This window comes from Carassius auratus, chromosome 9 (assembly GCF_003368295.1).
Source record: "Carassius auratus strain Wakin chromosome 9, ASM336829v1, whole genome shotgun sequence".
NCBI classification, from domain to species: domain Eukaryota; kingdom Metazoa; phylum Chordata; class Actinopteri; order Cypriniformes; family Cyprinidae; genus Carassius; species Carassius auratus.
The window spans coordinates 17,859,238-17,871,825 of NC_039251.1; the positions used below are offsets into that span (position 1 = coordinate 17,859,238).

General features: G+C 35.5%; 1 protein-coding gene across 1 annotated transcript in view; it reads right to left on the reverse strand.

Moving 5' to 3' along the window:
* Positions 1-12,387, reverse strand: part of LOC113108567 (contactin-associated protein-like 5) — a 63,191-nt gene extending 50,804 nt beyond the window's left edge. The window contains exon 1 of the mRNA XM_026271770.1: positions 12,120-12,387. Within this exon, the coding sequence (XP_026127555.1) occupies positions 12,120-12,201 (82 nt within the window). The 5' untranslated portion in view covers positions 12,202-12,387. The remainder of the gene's footprint in view (positions 1-12,119) is intronic.
* Positions 12,388-12,588: the final 201 nt, after the last annotated feature.

Consider the following 12,588-nt stretch of genomic DNA (forward strand, 5'->3'; position numbering starts at 1 on the left):
AAGAAAAGAAAAGAAAAGAAAAGAAAAAAAGCACATTAGAAGAGTGGACTGTTGAAAAATACAGAACAGATCAGCTAAATCTTTTACAAACCAATTTGCTTATTACTAGTAGCTACTGCAGTTTAATGATTTAGGGTCAATAAGATTTACTTATTTTTAAGAAATGTATATTTTTCTTTAGCAAGTACGGGCAAGTATGGATTAATTTGATCAAACGTGACAGTTAAATCATAATGTTACAAAAGATGTCTCATTTAAATAAATACTGTTCTTTTAAACGTTATTTTCATCAAAGAATCCTGAAAACGTAATAAAAAATAAGCAGCACAATGTTTTAACAATAATAAGAAATTTCCACCAAACAACACATCAGAATGATTTCTGAAGGATCATGTGACACTGAAGACTGGAGTAATGATGCTGATAATTGAGCTTTCCAACACAGACATACATTACATTTTTAAATATATTAAAATAGAAAACAATATTTTGAAATTATAGTAAAAGAAGCATAAGAGACTTCCTGCAAAAATATTTTCAAAATCTTAAACTTTTGAACAGTGGTGTACATTTTTCAAGTGTAGTCGAAATGAACTGTCAAATATAACTGAGATCCCATTATATAGTCATATACATAAATAATGAACATCGCAAAAAAACAGCAAGTAGAATCATATAAAATACAGGAGGTATATCAGCATATTGCAAAGATAATTCAAAATGAATGTTGCAATAGCTTGGAAATTTTGTCCATAAAATGCAGGGAAAAGTAAGTTTGCATTTTGAGAAACAGTGTGTGTGTGTGTGTGTGTGCGCGCGCGCATTATACAAGTAAAAGAGTACCACTGCAGGAATATCTTTATAAGGATCAATTTTATATGCACACACACACACACACACACATCAGCACATATATATATGCACATATATTATTAGCAGACTTTCCAAAGTGACCAGGGAAGAACTCCACTGCTGGTGTCAGCAAATAGTTTTGGCGCCACCAACAAGGTGGATTATGCAGTGGCTTGGGAACTGTGACCAAAATCTCATTGGTTAGTCAGATTTATTTGATTTATTTATAATTTTTTATTGGATGTAACCAGTTATTCTAGAAGTGATAAGGCCTTAAGGGGCCTTATGTTTTGGACACTTTCGTGCTGGTTTTGGCATGGCTACACAGTTTGAGATGGTCTACCTGCAGCGATAGCCAGCCTAACCAGCCAGGGCCAGTAATAGACATTGTCTTACTCCAGTAACAGCTTGTGCAAGCTTGTGCCAGAAAGAGAACAGTGTTGCCCATCTAAAACAGGTCCAAACTGCTCTAAGATGTTTTTGTTTTCAGCAGTAGTGAGGAGACTGTCATTAGCCGTGTGTGTGGTCACGCTTTGAAAACGTGAGTAATGTCCTAAAGCAATAGCTCTGCATGCACGCAGGATTTGCTGGCCCAGCACTTAGCATGAGAATACTGTTCCAAAGACAAACCATATGAGAACTTGACCTTCTCATGCAGATTGAGAAAGAATTCTTTCTGTGACAGATATGCATCATGAAGCCAAATAGGAACATCACTCAATGCCTTGATACATTATTCTCTCCAATGATTTAAGTAGAAAGTGTACCCAGGCCTATGAAACATTAACCCTTATTTCAAAGTCAATGATAACTGCTATCCATTATGCTCTTCAGCTTTTTCCTTTAATCTTCCTTTTAATATACAGCTAAAAGAAAAAAAAATCATATCAGCAAGACACTGACACAGCCCAGCCCAAAGAGCTCAGTGCACTGCATATTATGTGAGAAGCCCTGGCAGCCAGTCATACAGACATCTCCACTTAAAATAAAAGAGGTTCATGCTAATTCTGCGCATATTTGCCAGAAAACTAGAGGGACCCCATTGCCAAGACAACTGCTAAATTGATCGAGAGAAGGTCACCCACCAGGAAACCTAGCCAAGTTAATTTTTAGCATCACCCAAGCTGTTGATGAGACTCAAGCAAAGGATGTAAAACAGCATGTTACACCCTGAGTGCACCACTGCTCATAATTAAAGGCAGCCAGACCGACCCAGTATTTTACACATGAGAGGATTTTTTTTACATACATGGATAGGTTGAATGCTCTCCAAACCCCCCTGTAGATTACAATATATTACAAAAATATAAGTAAAAGCTTTTTAACATCTTTTTTTTTTTTTTTGCTATATTTCATCTGTAATTGGATATAAAGTGAACTTCATAAGACAATGAATAATTGTTCTCTATGGAATGTGCCCAGGGGCATCATGCACCTACAGTTTTTTGAAGGGGCTCCGGTGACAGATCTGGCACTTCTGCCTGAGACTATGAGTCATGATAGTCTAGGACTGTAATTCTAAAGTGTGCATGGGGGTTGGATTCCAATCCTGATATAACATACATTTTTATAATGAACTGAACTTGACTGCTAGTGATCGTCCTGCATTTTCATCTAGTAATGCATAGAAACCCAACCCCAAATGAATAGAACTATTTTACCTTCTGGTAACACTTTATTTTACCCTGTCCTTGTTACATGTACTTACTATTATTATAACAATAAATTATGCATAATTTCATGCAAGTAACCCTAAGCCAAACCGCAATCCTAACCTTATCCATTTATTGAGTACATGTAGCTGATTAATAATACTCAGTACAGTACTTAAATGTATAATTACACTGTAACAATGACATGACACCTTAAAATTAAGTAACCTAAACTTTTATCGTAATACTTACTGCAACTTCTTCAGATTGAATTATATACTTCTGAACTATAAACTTAATTAAGAACATACTGTACATTACCAAATTGATTGGTTCTATTCCAGATTTAAAGAACATGCATCAGTTTATAAAGAGCATAAGGTCCCGCACCAGTTCAGTCTTTGACATACTCAGTAGCTTATAAAAACAAATGAAATTAAGCCCTTAGCATTTGACATCGCAAGGCTAAACTGTACCAGTGCACCTTATCTCTGCATTTGGAAACACATTTTGTAAATTAGAGAGCATTCTCTGTAGTCTTTAATGTACCTCACCTGCAGCACAGATTCCCAAGTGAGAGTGTGACATTTAAATTGATATATAATTCATATTTCAATATTTAAATGCTAAAAATATTCAGTTATCTTGTCAGATTATGTTACGTTTTGTAACATTTTGGATAGATTCCCCCAGCTACCCACACACACAACCTCTGCATGAATCACATAAGCTAAATTACAAGTTTTGGCTTCAAAACTGCAAAATTCACCAAAAGACAGCATCTTTGGGTCACTATTAATTTTGCACCTACAATAATTGAAATCCATTTGGATCAAAAATCTGTGGGGGTGCATCCGTTTGAATAGGCCTGATGCCTCTGAATATGCCTGGCCTTACTGTGAAAATCTCAATATAATTCTTTACTAAATGAAATGTCTTCGATTGGACTGTGTCTGCTTGCCAGATGGCCCATATTTTTTGTTGTTGTAGATGAACATAATGTCCAACATTGCTAAAAAGATTAAAACATGTTATTTTTGTAACTTGAATAGATTTTGATGAATGTTTCTTGTCATTTTCCCCACTTTCCACGGCTGTGAGACATGTTTCGTGTCGGCTACTCTTCCAGCTATCCTTTTTCAGCATTATTGGTCAGCATTTCCTCCTAATAGCTTTTGAACAGCTGTTATTTTGTGGCCTCTGCATGCGCGGTGCTGTACGGGAGATTGGCATCACTCGGTCCCTAATTAGGCAGCCTGCACTTCACCAAAACAAACATTGCTCTACAAAGAGATCCGACTCAATAATGCCAACAAATTGCTTTCTGTCTCCCGGCAAAAAGACTTCTGCTTCTCACCTCTACCTGTGCCAGAACAAAATCAGATGTCTCAGGTAGGTGTGCTGTGTCTGGAATCTAAGACAAAAGATGATTAGAAATCATAACTGTTATAATGCAGAGCATGATGAAAAAGTATGCTGAAAAGATGGATTTTTGAAATGTAGCTGATGGAGTTGGCAAATAAGATTAAATGAGTATACTGACATGCTTCTAAAGATGCGCTGAAGAGAAATGAATGGAACGAGGATGCTTGCAACACAGAAAGATCAAGTAGCTCAAGGATACGGGGCAGATTTCAATATGGTCTTCTGATATGAAGCATGAACCATTTTTGATGGCAAGATCAGACTTTTTCTTCAATAAACACTGAGCATGAAAAACTAGCAATGAAAATAACAGCTAGACGGTAACATCAAGCATCATAGCGCAAGGAAGAAAAGAAAAGATACAGAGCAGCATGTAGAAGAGACATGAACCACTGACCAAAGATCATGACACTAAATATCTGTAGTAAAAATTTTGCCAATGTCATACAATGCCAACCCGACCATTTTTGAAGAAGTGGTTGATCGACCTATATATCATATTTTTATTTGAATGTTATTTAGACAGTGTTGGTCAATAGCTAAGTGACCTAATTCCACATCTGCCACCGATTCCTACAGTTTTTAGTTTTTTAGTGAGTCTTGACAACAGTCCCAGGGCTAGAACATCGTTAACCTGTTATGTTGGACAGAGTGAGGAAATGCCTGAGGTTATTGTCCTGTGAGCTTCTGGTTAATATTACAGCAGGGGAAACGTGTCAGCTGTTACAGGACAATGACAGTTGGGCCGCTTCCATCCCATCAGCCCAGATGGTGGGGCACACGCTTTGCCCCCCAGCTGGCTCATGGAAATGTCACAAGAATGGCCAGCATTTGGTTCATGATGGTATAAAAAATGCAAGAAAGTATGTTTTACTTTTGCTGATGCTTTGCTTTCAATCTCTGTGTTTCAGTGAGAAACCTCAAGGGACATGCTAATGTTACCATATCACAGTTGAAGAACTTCAGAGTAACATACTGTGGATTCCAGGATGGAGTGAGGGGTTGGTTTAACAGGGAGACGTTAAATAATTTGGAATGGGACACGGGGTGCTCTTCTTTTTAAAAAAAGTTCCAAAGTTTCAAAAGATGTTTTGGTAATCTTAACACAAAGGAGAACGTTCTTTGATGTGGTGTTAGGATAAAACAATCTTTTAGTTATTTTTTTAACACCCTCAACAGGTTCATGAAGTAAAACTGGCAAAAAAAAAAAAAAAGAAAGACTATATTTTGAAAATCATCCCACTGGGCATTTGGTGCAGTAAATAGATCAAGAGAGAGCAGCACTGAAGCGGCATGTGCTAAATACTTTAGATATTGCATAAGCATAAAACAACACCATCTCGCCCTCCAAACACCCACATGGAGTTACAACACACATATTTATATCACACTTCAAAACAATCACTTAAAGTGAATACCGGTATACTAATATACAATTAAATTACATTAACTGTTGTTCAAAAATGTGAGGTATGTTTTTTGTATGAATACTTATATTCTGCAACAATAAAAGGCATTTATTAAAATTCAAAAGGTTTCTACTTAAATGCTGTTCTTTTGAAATTTCTATATATCCTAGAGTCCTGAAAAAAGGTATTATGGTTTTCACATACACAAGGCAATACAAATGTTTTAAACATAGGAAAGGTTTCTGAAGCACCAAATCAGTCAATATGATTAATTTCTGAAGGACCATGTGGTACTTAAGACTGGAGTAATGACTGCTGAAAATTCAGCTTTGCGTCACAGAAAGAAATTATATTTACGGTAGTATATAAAATATTTATCAAGACATCAAAGACATAAAAAACGTATACTGTTGTTGTGCTTCCATGTATATATTGGTTTGCATACCTTGAATGATTCAAACACACAAATATAATTGTAAAACATGCATTCAGTTGGACTAAAATGTAATGGAAAGGAACATGGGTGCACCAGTTTAAGCTTTAAGAAAGAACATCATTAAAACTGGTATGTGGTTGGGGAAAAACAACCCTATTTTTGGGATTTTTGGGAGTTTAAAATATTCAGGGGAAAGCTTCAGGATTAACATTCAGATGGAGCCACTCTTGTATTACATTTCTGTTCTATTCTTCCTGTGCTGCAGAGACACTACAATAAATAAAATAATAATTATAATAAAAAATCTAATGAAATACTATTTAACTTTACTCTGACAAGTTATAGTACATACTCATGTCTACATGTCTTATCTGCATATGAATTATATTTTAATTGGAGAGGAATATTGAATGCATATGAAGGAAGGTTGATTGCATGCATTATCATTGCTGATATAATCCAAGAACATTTACTAGAGAGGAGACTGCATGAAGATTTGAGATACATAATTAATACTGAGAGCTCACTAGAGACAAATAATGGATGAAAGAATAGAGAATGCAAGATGTAAAGCAATGCAATCCACCATTTAATGTGCATTCCTCATAAATTATTTTTTTTTAAATAAATGAAACTAGACCAGCAACAGTGTCATCCTGCCAATAGCTCGATTAAAGCATGTGTACAAAAGCCTCATTCATTTATGACTGATCATTTTCCAGATTCTATCATCAAAAGGTATCAAATGAAAGCTAACAAGTAATGAAAGGCCACACTGGTGTTCTAGTTCCTTGTTTGTGCTCATCTCAAATTGACAATTCACACAATTTTCAAAGCATCACTCTAAAAGTGTTTATATCATATTAAAGTTATTTCAAACTTTACATTTAAGTAAGATTTGTCCTCAATTAATTCAAATTGATTAAAAAAATACACTGTAAAAAATAAGTGTAATTTTAACTGTAAAATTTTGTAAAAACGCTACGGAAAAAAACTGATAATAGGTTAACAGTAAGTTCCCGTACTATATACAGGGAAAAACTGTAAAAGATCTTACAAAGCATTTAATGTAAATTTACAGTAAAATTCTGTTAATGATACAGCTTTTAGAAGTAAAAAAAGAACAAATCAATGTATAATTTACAGTCTAAAACTGTAAACTGATATTCCCAGAATTCCCTGCGTGACACTCCACGTTTGAAAGTATTTTGTTTAAATAATCATGTTTTTAAATAGTTCTTGTTATCAGTTATGTACATTTGAGCTTTATGTTACATCTTCTGTTGCTTAATGAAAGTTTTTTGCATTATTTAAGTATCACGTGTGTTACCATGATGGTGTTTTGTGTTTCCATAAATGTGCACCTTCTATATGTTAATATATACTTCTGCTTGTGGTGAAGCTACTTGTGATGAGCTTTGATACTTCATGTGGCTTTCTTTTATACAGTACCATCTTTATTATTATGGTGGTTGTCAGTATTTTCAAGGTACAAAACAGATTTAATTTTGTGTGTTGTTGAATTTACTGGTTTATATTCACATTTTCTTGTTTGTAAATTACAGCTTTATATTGTAAAATTAACAGTTTTTGATGTAAATGTGTTTACAGTTTTCTGTATTTTTACAAAATTATTCTGGCAACCACAGCTGCCAAAAAGTTTTTGTAAAAACAACAAGAAATTTTTTACAGTGTATATAAAATAACATCTGACCTTCTTGGCATGCATTCAAATTTATTTAAACATATTGTTTAGATTACTAAAGCAGTAAACATTTGAGAGAAAAAAAACAAAGTTTTTGTCTATAATGAGCCATACTTTAAAAACAACATGAGAGCAGGCTCTGATCAAACTCCCGAGAAACTATCTGTTATATATTTATGCGTGTTTACACTGAGGGAAGAAGAGGTAGAGGAACAGCATGATGGATTATTACACAGAGAACAAAAGTAGAGCCATATGTGTGCTAGCAACTGCAACTGAATTGTAATATCTGCAAGAGCAATTCATTCTTGTACCAAAAAAGCCACGCGTATTGAAAAGATTCATGATCCAAAAATGTTGCTCTTCTAATCATAACAAATGAGTGAATGAGACAGCATACATTTTACAATGACTCTTATATAACTGGCCACAAGCCGCCTAAGAGGTCATAGCTCCACCGGATACAGCTTACTGTATCTCAGATCAGTGATAGATAACAGATGCATGATCTATAATAAGGCGGTTTTGGCGTTGGAGAACAAATAAGGCTTTTGTCATTGTCTAAGATCAGAAAATAATTGCAGACAGAGCACGTGTCTGTCAATGTCAGCATTTCAGGACAAATCCAGGTTAATGAAATTGTGTCTTCATAAGACTGTAAACAGAATATCCACAGAATCTGCTGACTATCCACTAACCTGCAGTACAAAAAATCTGTCAGACCTAGTTTGTCAGCATCAGTAATTCAGCAAAATCTGTTTCATTCTGTTCCGTGTATCTCCCTCTGCAGATGTGAGGCAGGGGATGCAGTGATTTAGGCTGAATAAAGCCTTGATTAATCAATATTTTCATGCTCTGACGCCCACACAGCATAAATCAGCATGGAGATGAAGTCAAGTTAACAATATGGACAACACTGTCAATGCTCTTCTGCGCCTCTAGCCTTTCAAGGTGATTTATATTATGCACCATAGTCTTAATGGCATTCTCTCCGTTTTCCCTTTTATCACTTTCCAAGGTGTTTCAGTGCCAAATATAAATTTTCCATGTACATTAAAACATTTTGGTTGTCCATTAATATTTGAAAGAAAATATGAATTGGTCATGTCTCATCATCTACTGTATCAATAGTGCCAAACTAGTGCCATTATACTGCAGACAGGGGGAAAAAATTGTCTAAAGACTCCCTCCCTCTGGATGCCCACAGGAAATCTGGTCAGCTCCACAGGAGAGCTCCCTTAAAAAGCCTCCCGCGTTTGACCTCATAAGAAAGTTGAAATAAATGACTCTATCATGCTAATGCCCGACAAGGCTCCGCTCTCCCCCACTGAGAGGAGAGTTGTATTTAGAATGTTAAATCAGTCCTCCTGTACCACAACAGCACTCTGACATGCGTTCAAACTGAATAAATATTGGTGTCCTGTTTGGGTCAATGCACACATTTTGCACTTCAAACTTAAAGTTAAACTTCAAAGAAAAACTTTTAGCTTCAGGCAGTTATAGATGGATTGATTGACAAAGCAGTATGATTCAGTCTACATTCCATCTTACAAAAACATCAGCATACAAATTTATCTCTCTGCATTAATTTTCAAATTTTCCTTTTTTTTCAGATTTAATTTACAAATTTGTGAACAATTGATCTATGCATATAATTGTATATATATATATATATATATATATATATATATATATATATATATATATATATATATATATATATATATATATATATATATATATATATGTGTGTGTGTGTGTGTGTGTGTGTGTGTGTGTGTGTGTGTGTGTGTGTGTGTGTGTGTTTACATAAATCTGTAATCAAAATGCCATAACTAGATCTTCTTTATGGTGATGTATGGCAGAATTCTCCAGTCACTGAGTGCCTTTAAACTCCGCCCCTTCGGCCTCCATCCAATCAACAACTGATGAATAGAACCAAGTCACCAGCTTTAATTTTTTTCTCTTTCAATCATCTATTTCACTTGATAATCAAAATACTGAAAAAGAAATCTGTCTCTAATGAATTGAGACTTATTGAGAAATATTATAGACTTCAGCCCAGAATATGTCTTTAAAAGTGAATTGATTCTTTGATAGAATGTATAGTGTAGCTAGATAAAGAAGTCAAAATCTTAAAAATACAGGCGCTTGACATCTATGGCTCCAAAGAACATCCATGGAACCTTTCCATGGCACAAAATGTTCTTCACACAATGTTCTTTAAGAACAGTTTACTGAACTGACTGGGAATATTTTTAGTGTATATAAGATTTATATTGCATTACAGTGAAAAGGGGAAAAGGTATGCCACATTAAGATTTTTTAAGACCCTTTCTGGAAAGGATCTTTTGGGAACCAAGAAATGATTATAAGCCACCAATCAAAGATTCTTCATCGTCCACTTATTTTTAAGAGCGTAAAAGCCAATACATGGCAGCCAGTGCTGCAATGTCAATGTCTGGTTTCGCTGTCCTTGTAGGGGTTATTTGACTATTCTTCTCACTAACTGTCCAGGTGGTGTGAAATTCAGCACAGTGTGTTCTAGAGATGCTGAGATATCTTAAACATGCATGAAGGTCACTCACAAATTCAGAAACACGCTCTCTGGTAAATCAACAATTCGCTATGACTTGGATCAATCATTCTACATCTCTATTTTTTTTATTTTTAAAGTAAAGTGTGCTGGACATTTTTAATACAATCAAGTTAACAGACGATCTCAGAAAACACTGAGCCCCTGGGTCCTGACTCACTGTTTGCCCTACCCAGTGGAAACAAGGCTTTCATCTTGTGTCATGTTGGGACCCTCCACTGTCCCAGTGGTCACAGTAAAAGGGATGTAGTTGTTCTTCCAGGGACACCAGATCTGAAAGGACATCCCCTTGTTATCCCTCTTTGAGAGCAGAGCCAGAGGCTCCTGAGAGAGGCAGCAGCAACCATTATCTCTGTTACCTGACACAGATGACAAGGGCATGATGGATCTCCAGCTTTATTCTGGTACCCCTGTGGTAAATATGAGAATATCTTTTTACATGTCTTCATTGAGGATTCACTTCATCTGGTCCCGATCCACAAAGCACATCTCATGCAGAGCACAACCATCAACGACTAAGGAAGTTTTTGTTTCCTATCATGCAACAATTCAAACTTACTCTGAAAACATAAAAATGAATGTCCAATGAAACCTACAGAAACCTACAGATACTATCCACTGCTTAGTGTTTCTCATCTCAATAATACAGAAAATGCAGAGGAAAATGTACTATGATCCCCTGATTCACACAATTATAGCTGAGAAGTCACCAACTAAGAATGCTTTAGACACACAAGCTTAATACAGAGAAATGACAATCAATGGCAGTAGTGAAAAGATAATGAAGTATGTTGGGATGATGACAGAAATTAAAAGCTTAAATCAGACTTTTTGGCACAAATAACTTTATAGAGACAACATTAAAATAACATTGAGGAGACCATAGAGAGGGCACCACCATCAGTTTAACTGATTAGAAATGTGTTACAGATCATGAGACCACCACTCTCTTTAAAACTATTTTAAGGTTAGAAAGAATAATTTCATGGAAGGTATATATTTTAATGCAAGATCATGTCATTGCATATGAATGTTAAATTACAGGAAAACAATGTCATTTGAATCAGCAGGTTCTCTCTCTCTTTTACAATATTATTATTATTTATTTTTTTACATTTATTTAATGACACACATTAAAATAACCAGAAATATTTCTGAGCAAATGGGGAATATTGTAACACTTTTTGATGAACTTTTACCTGAAACACAAACATAAAAAATAAAGAAATAAATAACAATGTGACAGTATATGAGCATTTGTGTTAAACACACTCAATTAGACTACACTTTTTTCTAAGATTTACATTCTTATACGTTTACGATTTTACTTGCACTTTGTGATTTAAAACGTTTCCTATAAAATGGTTACAATAAAATTAGGCTAATAATGGGGAGTGACATAATTTTGAACAAGTAACTTAATTTCCTTCCGTTATAATGTTACAAACAGTCCAGCATTCCTGTGCATATTTTTAACAACTTTTAGTGTACATGCAATTATTTTAGACAGTTAAGTGATAAGTAGTCTAGAAGCCTAGATCTATAAACTGTTTTGTATTGGACACTTGTGCGACTATTATATTAAAGTTTAAAGACACACTCTCTCTCTCACACACACACACACACACACACACACACACAGTATGTTACAACATCGCCTGTCTCCTCTACACATTTAGTCGAAAAAGCATATTAGCCTCAATAACTGCTTATTAAGCCTCAATTTCCGTGATACAGCGATTGAATATGAAATGTTAAATCTCTCACACCTGCTCCACTATCATTCAGCAAATGCTTGTGAGAAGTCGCATCGTGATACCCGATATGTACCAGTCATTTATTGTACATTGATACGGGCTCATCAGATCCAGTAAAAGTTTACATTAGCAGGAATCGTCTTTAAATCCCCTGCACTCTTTCAATTACTAAACTGATTTAAGAGTGTTTAGAATCAGTTTGAAACCAACGGATCTAATAAAAGCGCATCTAAAGAAAACACAAGTCAACTTTTAATACAACGTTAAACGACACTGCAGGTACTTACAGTGACTGGCGCACAATGCCGAGTTGAGAACGGAGAGCAGCGTCAAACTGACAACAAAAGCCCGTGACTTTGGCAACTGCATGTTGTCCAGGTTTCCCGATGTCAGTATATCCTAAATGCGAATGAAAATAAATGTATTTCCAATACGATTCGCGCGTCTCTCTGTTCTCGTGAGTATTTCAGTGGCTCGTGCTTCTCTATCCTGACACCAGCAAGCAGCAGAAAGAAGCTCTTAAAGACACCCACAGCTCCCCAAACGCCGTCATCGTCCGCCCATAACACGCATACACTTACACACCGCACTCCCTCCTTTACCACGCGTCCCTCATTTTCCAAAACAAACACTGGTTAGGCTCCAAATGCATCAGAAGCCAGTCCCATATGACATATAAATTTGTTTTGGAGGAATAGAGGCGAACGATGTGGAAAACTGTATGTGGCATATTCATCAGGGCATAGTGATTTCATC